Genomic DNA, 13,358 nt, shown 5'->3' with positions numbered 1-13,358 from the left:
AAGAGTACTGGAGTGGGTTGCCATTTCCTTCTCCAGGGGATCTTCCTGACTCAGGGATAGAACCCAGGTTTCTTTTTTCAAATTAAAAAGGGGACCTACTAAGTTTAAAGGTCCCTGAAAACACAAGGGGCATATTACTTAAAAATATAATTACTACAGAAACTAGCACAATATTATAAAGCAATTATCTTCCAATAAAAAATATAAAATAAATAAGTTTACTTTCTGTTTTCCAACTTTACAGGCACCTTTTTCGACAACCACTCTATTCCAGTTAGCAGTCAAACGCAAACATTTCTTAGATCTCTGAAGAAATGAATAGCTAAATGAAAAAGCAGGCCTAGCAGCTTTAAGAATACTAACAATGAGAAGCTGGAAAGAAGATCTGCAGAGAGACAAGAGCTACTATAAGAGAGGAGCAAGAAAAAGCTACAATGCAAGAAGTCAAAGACCATTTATCAAGCAAGGACTTGTCAACAGTGTCATATAATGTAAGAGATGAAGCTAAAAAAAGGTTTGACAAAGACTGCTAACCGTCCTCCAGTGTTCATTCTCCCTTTCATCAAGTGACACCCCCACAGTGTTAGTCAGGAAAAATGTCAAGAATGAAAGGGTAACAAAATCATCACAAGAGGAAAAGAGAGAGGGTTCTTCCTCAGACGAGAAACCCGGAAGCATCAGAAATCGCATTTCATTTGCTCACTCTTTATTTTCCACCTGCTACCTAGCCTAGGGCCAGGCATACTAGCAGCACTCAAGTTTATATCTGCTGAGTGAATCAGTGAACAGTAATATTTTGAGGTAAAGCTAAAGCTATGTAAGAAAAGTCACACCTGATGCTTATATTGTGAAGAAGAAGAAAGAAAACTACTGAGAAGAAATAGGGAGAGATTTTGATCTTTGGGAAATAATGTTTATTGTCTCCATGATTTCATATCACTATTTACATATATCCCAATCTCTGCATTTTATCATTATTGATTTCAATAATTAAAATGCATTTAAAAACAGTAATATCAATTCCTTCTTGGCCTTTTGGCTAAGATCAAGTGTAAAAACAGTAATATAACACAGCTGCTTAAAAAGACTCTGACTTCAGAAAAAGGATCAACATTTTTATTAAAACGATCACTAAAAGAAATCTAATATAGTGAACTTACTTTTCTGACAGATGCTCTAGTTTTCATGTGATTGTTCCTGAAAGACTGGAAGGTCGCCATGACTATTCTGCTGTTGTATGTAATCAATGAAGAGTTAATCCACTAAAGACCTAAAGAAAAAATAGTAAAAGAAACTAATTTATTGATCTGAGTAATTCAGGCAAGCATTTTGTCCTAAAATAACTTCTTCAAATTCACTTAGAAAAATGAAAACATAAACAAAAATTCTCAGACATAAAAATGTACTCAACAGTCTAACATGAATATTTGAATATTCATGAAAACTATGAATACTGGTACCTTAGTAAGATCAAACTATTACAAAATGTTATTTTTAGGTTCAAAATTATTATATATTCAAAATTACCCATATCTAGTCAGTCTTAGCCCTTTTTAATTACAAATAATATCTGAAAGCCTTAGTAAGAAATATTTCAAAAACTTTAAAAAAACCTAAAACATAGAGTATCACAGAAAGAACCTCAACGTTCTTGTCTCCTAAAAGTGACTCTATTACTACAGCAACCATGAATGCTCTAGACATTCTTATTTCTTGGGGAGAAAGGTTTAATAATATACAAACGAAAATATGAAATCTGTACATATCAGATAAAATCAGATAAAAACAAATCCCTTCTACAGGACTCTTAAGAGCATACCAATGGCAAGAATTCAAAAACATCCAATTCAAATGATTAACACCATAGTATTTAAAACACACACACACACCCTCCTTGGTAGAAAACGCTAGAGCTATGTCACTTTTTATCAATGCTTTAATGAAACACCTTTGAGAGCTTAAATCAACTTGAGTATTAACCACTCAATACCCACATTTGACCACAGTAACTTGTCCCTTCGTTCATAATCTATGGGCACCAGATGCTATGGATACAGGTATAGAACGGGGCATATACAGCCCTTCTGGGTCAGAGCCTTACAAGGAAAATCCTTTATTACTGTAAAGGGCAGGAGTGAGAACTGAATTCTAAATCCTTAATACTAAAAAAAAAAAAAAAACTAAAAAATAAATAATTAAATAAATCCTTAATACTAAAAAAAAATCTGAATGGAGATTGAAGACATGCCTAACCAGTTTCAGTCAAATTGGTCTTCTCAAGAATTACCTAGTTGAAGTTTTCAAGACATCTGGTTTATATTAATTTATACTATGAAGAGATTTATACACAAAACCAAACTTCAAACTAGTCCCCCACAGAACTGCAAAAAAAAAAAAAAAAAACCTAAATTATAGTGGAGCTCTAATTTTATATTCTTTTGCTACAAAGATAAAACTGAAGTATCAGCGCCTGCACACAAATGCACCTCACTTTAGGGATTCCTAGATTCTAATTTTTCCCAAAGAATTATATTTTTTACTTATTGGGGGGGCCACACACTTGGGGAGGCTATCAGCTCCCCAAATAGGAATCAAACCTGTGCCCTCTGCAGGACTAGCGCAATCTTAACCATCGGACTGCCAGGGAAGTCCCAGAATTTAATTGTTTCAGACAAAGAATTTCTATTCTGAACTAAAATAAACTTCTATTCTGGTCTCTTTAACAATAAAACGTGATTAGTGACTGGAATTGAAGCAGAGTTGTCAGAAAGACAAGGAATGTCCAGATAGCACAAGATAAAGAGCGATACACTGGGATACAGAAAAGTAGCATTTGTATCCCCCTTGTGACTCTCACTAGCTCTGTTCCCTCTAGGCAAACTGCATTATCTCTGGATCTGTTTCCTCTATGTATATATCTGGGTGTATATGATGTATGTTAACCTCGATGTATACTACCCTACTTACTGGACAAGTTTATTGTAAGAATCAAATAGAAATTTATAAGAGGCACTTCAAAAACTATAAACATAGGTAAAAGATTTACTTATAGACCAAAATGATTAAGAGGACCAAACTTCTCAAAACAAGGTATAAAGGTTTATGTAACCAAAGCAAAGAAATAATCTTTTTCTTTGTCCCAGTCCAAGACACTCTCCATTCCCCTCTTCCCCGCCCCGATTTTTCTACACCTACCAAAAACCCTCAGAGACGAGTGGACTTGCCTCAAACTTCACATAAAACATATAAAATTAAGAGGCCAACACAAGGATGCAACAACAGTGAAACTCTAACTCAGCTCCTGAGTAAACTGGCATCACCTTTCTGGAGCGCAATTTTGTAATGCATGCCAAAACCCTGAAAACACCCCTACACTCTGACACAGCCACTCCACTTCTGGGAATTCATCAAAGGAAAGAATGCCCCTGGAGCAGCCAGGGTTCTCAGGAGAGCTTAAGACACACCAATAGCTGTGCTAAAAGACTTCCTTGCACGTATCGTTCAATCCTTAGGACTGGCAGAATCCAGTTCTACAGTGAGAAAAACAGAGGTGAGCAAAGTTAACCACTCACCAGGCCCCCACAGTTAGCAGCAGAGGGCTGAGACGCAAATCCAGATCTTTGAACTCTAGCCCCCAGGCGCTTATCCTCCTCTCTACAGTGTACAGAGGCCTGAAAAGCTGTTCATCGCACTTTGTAATAGCAATAAGGACCACCCCAGATGTCAGAAACAGAAAGACTGAATGCCCGAGAGTGCCTTCCCACCATGACATGATGTCGGCCGTGGTACACAATGCGCAAGGACAGACAACCAGCATGCAAAGCATCTGTACTTTCTCTGACCCCTAATCTTCCCCAAGAGATGGAGTTGCTAAGAGATGGTAATTGCTAAAAGCAATTAACTTTGCAGCTGCAGAATAAAGGCAACACGAGCAAAGATTAAACTTGAACTCAATGGTGGCGTCACCAAACCTGAAACTGACCCATTACCTCACCAGAAGGTGGACTCTGCAACAGGCCAAGCCCCCAAGGCAAGAAGCAGTCACAAGGCCTTCGGGGAAGGCCAGGGCCTCTGATACAACATCCGTATCTGACACCGTGTACTACCGCAGCTCACTACCTGAAATATTCCTGAATGGCAGACCTAAACAGGACACCCTTTTCAAAGCTGAGAACTGAACAATCCAGTATGAACCTACAAAGAATCATTAAAACACACACACACACAAATATACACTGAAGAAAGGAAAAAAAAACAAACTCCCAACATACTCATGCCACCCAAAACTCACATTATCTATTTTTAGAATTTAAGAAACTAGTTTTAATCCCACGTTTACACTCTGCTTCACTCACTGAAGAAAAATACTTACTGAATCCTACTCCATTACTTCTGTGTTTCACTTAAAACATAAGCAAAATATTAACCTTGCAGAGAAAAGAAATCTATCAAAGAATATCTATGAAACAGTCCGTAACAGTGAATCCAGCATGAGATGGTATGACTCATACTTCTGATAAAGCAAAGAAACAAAAATCTCTTTAGAAAAGACACAAAGGCAGATAGAGGGAGAAAGAGTAACAGAGTAGGGTTCCTCACTCTTTCATAATTACAGAATATGTACTTTTAAACAGATTTTACAAAAGGTGCAAAAATACAGTATTTTTCCCTGGAACATCTTTATGTTAGGATAATAAACTTTTCCCTTAATGCTTTTTTGTTTTGTGTTCCATTCTGGGTGAATAAACAAGAGTCCTAAACACGAAATCACTAAGGGTTTTTCTCTAAAGTCAAATATTAGAGTGAACCTGGATAATGTTTTACTAAACAGCTCTAAGAAAAGAAAGTACAGATGGACAAGGCAAACAACTCAAGAGTAAGCTGTCAGAGCTCAGGAAAGCCACAGGATATAAAGCACCATGAAACAAATGAAATCTTCTGAGAAGCAGCAAAAAAGCAGAATAGTTGTTTGCTGAAACACAAACAACCAAGAAAGTTTTAAGAAATATCACAAAAGAAAAATAAATACCACAGAATGTAAAAGAAAACAAATGAAAACTAGAAAAACAATTATAAAGAGCACAGAAAACAGGTATCAGACACTTTGAATAAACTGTACCTATCCTTGATCCTGCGATTTCACTTCTTAAAATTTATCCTATATACATACTTGCACAAAATTCACGAGGATATATGTGAAAGAATATTCACTAAGACAAAAAAGGATGAAAACTAAAAATAACCTAGAAGCCCAACAAGTCAAATAAATTATAATAAATTCATATGACTGTGTTGGAAAGAAAGCAATACATACTGACGATAGTCCAGCGTGTTCACAATATATTAAGGAAAAAAGAAAGCTACAGAACAACGTAAATAGTGTGCTCTCGGTGATTTTTTTAAAAATTATATACATACAAAACTGACACTGCATGTTTCCCTCTTTTTGAGTTCTGAAAACAGAAGTGTTTTATTGTATTTGTATTCAAGCACAGTAAGCATTCAAACATCTGCTGAAAAAAATAAAAAATTATTTTTAAAGTACAAAGTAGATCTTTAAATGTTGAAATGGATACCTCTACATTTAATAAATTATTTCTGAAAATATAAGTCTCCAATAATTTCTAATTGTATAATATTTGGGAACGTATTTATAATAAATACACCAAATACATATTTTGGCCAAATCCCAAATATCCAGTGTTAAAAATAAATATTCTATTGAATATAAATACAACTAAATAGGACAAAATATGTGAAACATTAGTTTCAGACACTACCAGACAAGAGACAACACAAGAGTTGATCTATGCAAGACTATCATCCAAGAGAAATACTTCCAGGTCACAACACAAAGAGACACATGCCAAGCGGTCTGGCAGTCTCACCGAATTGAAGAAACAGGGGCCAGAGTTTGGGAAGGCCAAGTTGCTTAGAATTTGCAGGGCAGGTACTGGAGAAAGAGCTCAGAAAGAGTCAGAACTTTACAGACCTGCAAGGTGGGCTTCCTAGGGTCCTTATATGTGCTGAGTAGCTGAGGATGGGGAAATAATTTCCAGAGAGCAGTAGGCCAAATAGTACCTTGAGCCACACAGGACTTTTGGAATAAGTCCCACCAACCAGAGTGGGAAAACTCTATAACATACCAGGAAATGGATGGACTCCTCAGAAGGAAATTTGCCTCAGCTGAGGAACTAAGTCAGCACTAAAGTCTGCTCTGGACTTACCCTAACAAAGATAAAAGTCCAGCCTCAAAACACCCAACAGACTACAAATAATCTAGCTGTATACTCCAACTAACTCCAACACTTAAGGAATACAACAAAACTGAGCAAGTAACAGCATAAAATTTAATAGCTGGCACACAGTCTGAAATTATCAGATATACAGAGGAGAAAAATAAGACCCATAAGCAGGAGGATAAAAGTCACTAAGTGCAGATCCAGAAATGATGGAGATAATGGAATGCACAGAACAGATATTAAAACTATATTACAAATGTGTTCCATACAGTCAAGAAGGGAAAGAAAACATGATTATGATAAGGAGAGAACAGAAGATGCAAGAGATTCAAATTGAATTTCTGGAGATAAAAATAAAGTACATCCTAGATGCAATTAACAGCAGATTAGACACTGCAAGAGAGAAGCTCAGTTAATTTAAAGACATAGCAATAGAAACTACCCAAAATGCTGCACAGAGAAACTTAAAAACAAACAAATGACTCACTGTAAAAGATGAGTAACTGGAATCCCAAAAAGTGTGAGAACAAGGAGCAACATATGAAGACAAAATGGCTCAGAATGTCCCAAAGTTGATGAAAACCATAAACTGACAGACGTAAGGAAGATTAACAAACCCTAAGGAAAACAAACACGAGGAGGACTTCACCAATACACACTGCAACCAAATTTCTGAAAATGTGTGATAAAGAGAAACCTCTTGAAAGCAACCAGAGAGAAAACTACACACTACATACAGAGGAACAAAGGCAACAAATTTCTTATTAGAAACTATGCCAAACCATAAAGCAATGGGGAAACATCTAAAGAGTGTCAACCCAGATACGCATTCCCAAATATCTTTCAAAAATTAAGAGAAAATAAATTTATTTGAACTAAAAAAAAGCTATGAGAATTCATCACCAACCAACCATCACTATAATCAGTGTTAAAAAATTTTTTTTTCTACAGGCAAAAGAAAAACACTATCACATGCAAATTTGGATCTAAACTAAGCATAATATCTCAAAGGGTCAATATAAGGGTAATATAAAAAATATTTTCTGCTTTTTTAATTCCTTAAAAAATAACTTTAAACTGAAAATAACAATGAATTATGGGGTTTACAACATACATATAAGTAAGATGTGTAACAAAATTACACACAGTTAAGAACTAAAAAAAATACTGTTCTACACTATACAAAAAGTGATATTGATAAGTTATCTTGTTAACCCCAGAGCAACCATCAAATACAAAGCAAAGTGGTGTGAAGAGGTGCTATCCTCTTTTTGCAGGTAAGGAACCCAAGGCTTCGTCTTCACAGGATGGTTATAAGAATACAATTAATACATTTAAAAACAATACTTGATGTAGAAAGAACTGAAAAATGTTAGCTTCTTCCTTAGATTTATGAAATCTAAAAATATCACAGCTATCAGTTACTACTTTGTCTTTCAACACAATAATCATTCATGCAAAAAGAAGTGTGAATGTAATCTGATTATCTACTAAGATATCTCTCTATAAATGTCCTGTATGTGAACAACAAACACAACTTAAAAAAATACCCTAAAGTACTGAGGCTGTGCACTTAACGTGAATACGCTTCCTAGAAGGTAGGGTAATAATATTCTTAACCTTCTGCACAATCCCCACCTACAAGATTATTTTTAACAAAAAAGTATGCTCAAAATTTTAATTCAGGAACACATTTCTCCATGTCAGTGGCATCTGTGATTTCACAGCTCTAAGAATATATTGCTGAAAAGGCACTTAAGCAGCTCGTGCAAATAATAATAAGGTTCTACCCCAAACTGCCAGCAGCAGGAATGAGTGAACAGATCTCCTTTGCAGATGGGCCCAGTGCTTGGCACATATGAAGCATTCTAAAATTCTGTGCAGAACCTATTAACCAACAGAATACATGAAGCATAAAAAAAAAAAGTGTGGGGATTACCTGGTGGTCCAGTAACTAAGACTCTGTGTTCCAAATGCAGGGGGGCCTGGGTTCGATCCCTACTCAGGGAACTAGATCCCACATACCACAACGACAGAGCCTGCAAGCTGCAACTAAGACCCAGGTGGAGCCAAATAAAAAAATAAACAGTTGTTTAAAAAAAAAAAGTGTGAAAGGTAATTTTAAGGTTTCAAGCTTGGGGAGCTGTAAGTGAAGCCAACTAGAGGGTAAGTGGAAGATAGCATTATTTTATGTCAAGATAATATCCAAAGAGCACCTAAAAAAATAAATTTAGCTGTGGTAGTCAGAGCTAGAGACACTACTCTAGGAATTATCTGCATAGAGACAGCTTCAAAGCTGACTGACCCTAGAGACTCTGACAAGACAGAAGACAATCATGACGAACAGTCCCCAGGCAGGTAAACGAAGAACCACAAATCAGTGGCAGTCAAAGCAAGTGAGGCAGCAATTTAGGAGAATTTAGGTGTCACTGAGGAGAAGGCGATGGCACCCCACTCCAGTACTCTTGCCTGGAAAATCCCATGGACGGAGGAGCCTGGTAGGCTGCAGTCCACGGGGTCAGGAAGAGTCGGACAGGACTGAGCGACTTCACTTTCACTTTTCACGCATTGGAGAAGGAAATGGCAACCCACTCCAGTGTTCTTGCCTGGAGAATCCCAGGGACGGGGGAGCCTGGTGGGCTGCAGTCTATGGAGTCGCACAGAGTCGGACACGACTGAAGTGACTTAGCAGCAGGAGCAGCAGCAGCAGGTGTCACTGAAGTCAAGAAACAGTTTTAAGTATGCAGTGGTCAGTACTAGACTTAGCTAGGAATGAGTGTTTCTTCTTCAAATGCTGCAGGAGCCACACCACAATACCCACACACAATACCCACAGCCCTCAGTCAGTCACACCACATCCCTTACACTCTGCCAGGCAGGCACTGCTGAATTGCTGATAAACAGAATTTATATTTTTCACAACAGAAGTTGCTGTTTTATACCCATTTTTACATAAGAAAACTGAGATACAAAACATTTACTTCAGTGGTCCTCCAACCTTTCTGGCACCAGGGTCCAGTCTTGGGGAAGACAATTTTTCCTCGGACTGGCAGGGCTGCGGAGGGGGGGATGTTTTCGGGATGATTCAAGCACATTATATTTATTGTGCACTTTATTTCTATTATTATTACATCAGTTCCACCTCAGATCAGGCATTAGATCCTGGAGGTTGGGGACACCTGACTTACATACACATTTCTCCCTCATACACCTAGAACCTGTCCTGAAGGAGATCATTGGTGAGAGCAAGTTCAGAGGAGTACGAAGGGGAAAATTCTAACTGTAGGAGGTCAGAGTACACCGGAAGTACCCACCTTTTCCTGCTGTTCACACCCCCTTTACTAGAGAAACTGCAGTACCCAGCCTGAAAAAATACAAACTGTGGGACTTTTTTGGGACTTTTGTGTAGAGCACACCTACATCTTCTCCCCCATCTTTCCCCACCCTCAGCCAACAGGACTACAAGTAGGTACCTGATCAACTGGACCATCTGTATCTCCAGAAATTCGGAATTAAGACATAGAGATATCTCAAGAGAACCACACTGCAAAATCAAAACATCTTGTGTCGGCACTAAAGCAAACCAAAGTCTCGTGCAAACCAAAGGTATGGGGAAGCAGAAACCAAGAACTTGAAAGAAAAAGTCAGTCTGAAGAAGTCGAAACAGACATTACAGAGTAACAGAGACACAAGACACGTGTCATGGCTTCCCAGAGAAAAACTGGCTGGTTAACTGCCTGAAGATCTTCTGGTTTCCAGAACGCTGAGCTGGACTTCAGACGCCTTCTGTCTGACAAATGCCCTTTTTAAGTAAGTTAATTCAAATGGTTTCTGTTTCTTGCAGCCAAATAATCCTCAAGACATTAAAAGAGGTCAAAGAAAAAACACTGGGTAAGCAGTTACTATGTGCTTCACTGTAACTAAGGTTTTAAAAACTTTCCTGTTGGGGATGAAGAAAAAGAGGCTTTGTAATATCAATGGACAGATCTGCTGGACTCCCAAACACAAACTCTTTTCTTTCTACTTTTTTCTTTTACACTGTACCTCTTTCACTCAAGTAACATCTAATCTGTTCCAATCCTCAATGCCATTTATCTATTTTTTCCCATGAAACATTCTCTGATTAGTCCAAAAATGTTTTCTTTTCTCCTGTCCAGTCTCTAACCTGTATATTTCAAATGCCTTTATGCTAGTATTTTATAATAAACTTTAATAATGAAGATGAGTGCCAGAATAAAGCCACTAGGAGCTGTCTGATTTGTTTCTAAATTGATGAAGTTTTTTCTTTCCTTACTTTACCACTTTATACACTAACCCTTAACTCAAGCCCAGGCCAGCTTAGATCTTTTCCTGACCTGCCCCATTCCTCATTTCCTCCAAATCATTGATTTGACTAAAAATGCAGGCCAGAAAAAGAACAGTTTAGCTTACCTAATCATCCTACCCAAAGTGACTTCATTTACAAGTATCTACATCCTAAACCTGAAAATATTGCCAAAGTGATAAAAAAAACCAGCATAAAACTGTTTTTCTATCCCTGAAAATCAGCTTCCCAAGATGAAATGACAGAGAACTTCTTAAATCTATACAATCTCTTTTGCCCATTCTCAAAAAGACACTGCTGAAGTTTTTCATGTTTTCTCCAAGTACAAACAACAGCATAGCCTACTCATTACTGGAAATTTCCCTAAGAACAACCTAAAATGTATCATCTGATTTGGTTTGATTTACTTTTCCAGACAGTTAAGTTCCTGGAATGTTTCATTAAAAAAAAAAGAAAAACAAATGTACTATCCTTCTTCCATCCTTGAAAGGCAAAGGAAAACTTCTTCAGCTTCTAGAGTTCTCCGAAGAGTTGTAAAACTAGAGAACTTCTCACTGTGGTTCAGGGTCTCTGGCAGGTCCCATATCCTCAATAACTGGGAAATATCATTGCTGCTACTGCTAAGTCACTTCAGTCGTGTCCGACTCTGTTCGACCCCATAGACGGCAGTCCACCAGGCTTCCCCGTCATGGGATTCTCCAGGCAGGAACACTGGAGTGGGTTGCCATTTCCTTCTCCAATGCATGAAAGTGAAAAGTCAAAGTAAAATCACTCAGTCGTGTCCGACTCTCAGCGACCTCATGGACTGCAGCCCACCAGGCTCCTCCGTCCATGGGATTTTCCAGGCAAGAGTACTGGAGTGGGGTGCCACTGCCTTCTCCTGGAGGTAAACCACTAGGCCCTTATTAACAGAGCAGCTATGTGGGTACAGATATTCATCCCTAGGTACCAGTTCAATTTTGGGAATTTGTTCTGACTGCCCTTTACATTCTCAGATTTCTCATAAACTTCTGTTACAGCCAAGAGTGAAATTCACGGTCAACCTTTGAGTCAGTTCTGCCACAGGGCCATAAAGAAAAATACAACTGTGTATTTTAAGAGCTTCATTAAAATGGTACTACCTAAACTGACAGTGATTGTGCTGGGCACTGGGATGCCATTTCCTCTAAAACCATAAATAAGACAATAATAAGACATTAAAATAACTGCTGAGAACCCTAAATTTTCTGAGTACATTTCCTATTTCCAGACATACCAAAGTCAGTATCAATCAATATATCATCCCTAACAAGGTGGAAAACAGCTAAGGAAAGCTTATGAGTTTTGCAAGGGACTGAGGAATTACAAAGCTGAAAAGCGAACCAGAATGTTCAACGCCAGGCTGCAAAAAGGCCATTAGATATATGTCTCAGCAGTATTTCTCACCCTGAAATTTCCTTAGCATCTTAAGCTAAACCACCTCCAGTTTAACAGGGGTTTCAGTGGAAGGAAATCAGAAAGACTGTCCCCACGTCATACACTGTGGTTCAGATTCTACTGCCATTGTTATTCTGCCAACGTTTTTAACACTTTGGTCACACCCACGTATTTTTTTTAATTAGGCAGTTTAAGTGCCTGGAATAAAAGAATAAGTCTACCCAGTCCATTCAGATGAGGGGTGGTGGCCTGCATTTGAGCTGTTTAACAGCGCTGAAGGAAATCTGAGAGCAGATAAATCCAAGTAGCACCCCGAGGAGCTGCTTGACGCTTTCCGTTTCTGTCACAGTATTTGGGCTGTGCCCGATTCCAGGGCTCAAAGGGATCTGACAGAGGATGGCTGTTGGTTCGGGGGACAAAATGCATCCTCCTATTCCTCCCGCAAAGGTTTCTGTGCGTGCAGCACGCACCCCAACGAGGCACACGCAGCAGCACGCACGGCGGGGGCCCGGCTGTGAAGACCACCTTAGGGGACGGCAACTAGGCCTGTCACCCAAAGAGCTGCCGCCCCGCCGCCGCCCTCAGACCCCGGGAAGACCCTTCCGGAGCCCGAGGACGCTCGTCCCCGTCCCCTCAGGCCCAGGGCCTCAAGCTTCCTCTCCTCTCCCCGCCCCGCTCCTCCCTCCGCCGTGCGAAGGCGCAGCTCCGGGCAGCCCCGAAGTCAGAGCCGGGGCTGCTGGCCGCTCCATCCAGCGAGGCCCCACGCCCCGCCGCCGCCCCAGCCAACGGGCGCCGCTCACCTCAGCGGGCGGACCCGCGCCAAGGCTCACCTGGGGGGCCGCAGCCTCCGCAGCTCACAAGCATGACACCCGCCCGCAACGACCAGCGGCGAGAGCGGCCGAGGAGGCGGGCGCCCCCCTCCCGCAGCGGCCCCCAGCCCTCCCCCCTCCCCGCCCCGCGGCCGGCCCACCCGCCCCCGGCTTCCGCCACCGCAGCTCCAGCCCGCAACACCTCCGAGAGTCCTCACGCCTCCCACTGGCTATCGCGAGAGGACACCCCGCCTCTCGCGAGAAGAACTCCGCGACCGAGCCCGCGCAAAAAGTGGGTGGGCTTTTAAACAGGAGAGAAGGAACAGGAAAAAGCCTTCCCACGTGCTCCGGGGCTGCCAGCCGGATGGCCGCGCGCGTCACGTGACCACGCCCAGCGGCATTCCCATTGGTCAGAGTCCGTTTGGCCCACGGGAGCTTTAAACTCGAGGCTGACCTACGAACCTCCTGCAGACGTCTTGCGCGCTTCCTGGTCCGTTACCTGGGAAACCGTTTAACCCTTTCCTCTGGCAAAATATCCAAATCTTGGCTTGCTCTGCGGTTCGGGTG

At 40.3% G+C, this 13,358-nt stretch overlaps 1 protein-coding gene and 1 non-coding gene across 4 annotated transcripts in view; one reads left to right on the top strand and one right to left on the bottom strand.

The window, feature by feature from the left end:
- The window catches only part of AKAP11 (A-kinase anchoring protein 11), a 51,684-nt gene extending 38,736 nt beyond the window's left edge, over positions 1–12,948 (bottom strand). For 2 of the 3 annotated variants that reach the window (XM_070380247.1, XM_070380249.1), the window contains exons 1-2: positions 12,813–12,948; positions 1,161–1,270 (exon numbers count right to left, since the gene is read on the bottom strand). In XM_070380247.1, coding sequence (XP_070236348.1) covers positions 1,161–1,220 — 60 coding nt within the window. In that variant the 5' untranslated portion in view covers positions 1,221–1,270; positions 12,813–12,948. Of the gene's footprint in view, positions 1–1,160; positions 1,271–12,782 lie in introns of all 3 variants that reach the window. The other variant, XM_070380248.1, reaches the window with a different exon arrangement.
- Positions 1,020–1,217, top strand: LOC138990280 (U2 spliceosomal RNA). Its single transcript, XR_011466396.1, has one exon. It is a non-coding gene; the product is annotated as a U2 spliceosomal RNA (small nuclear RNA).
- Positions 12,949–13,358: the final 410 nt, after the last annotated feature.

The sequence above is a fragment of the Bos mutus genome, chromosome 12 (assembly GCF_027580195.1).
Source record: "Bos mutus isolate GX-2022 chromosome 12, NWIPB_WYAK_1.1, whole genome shotgun sequence".
NCBI lineage: Eukaryota > Metazoa > Chordata > Mammalia > Artiodactyla > Bovidae > Bos > Bos mutus.
Note: the sequence above shows the minus strand (reverse complement) of the source record. Positions and strands in the feature narration are given on the sequence as shown.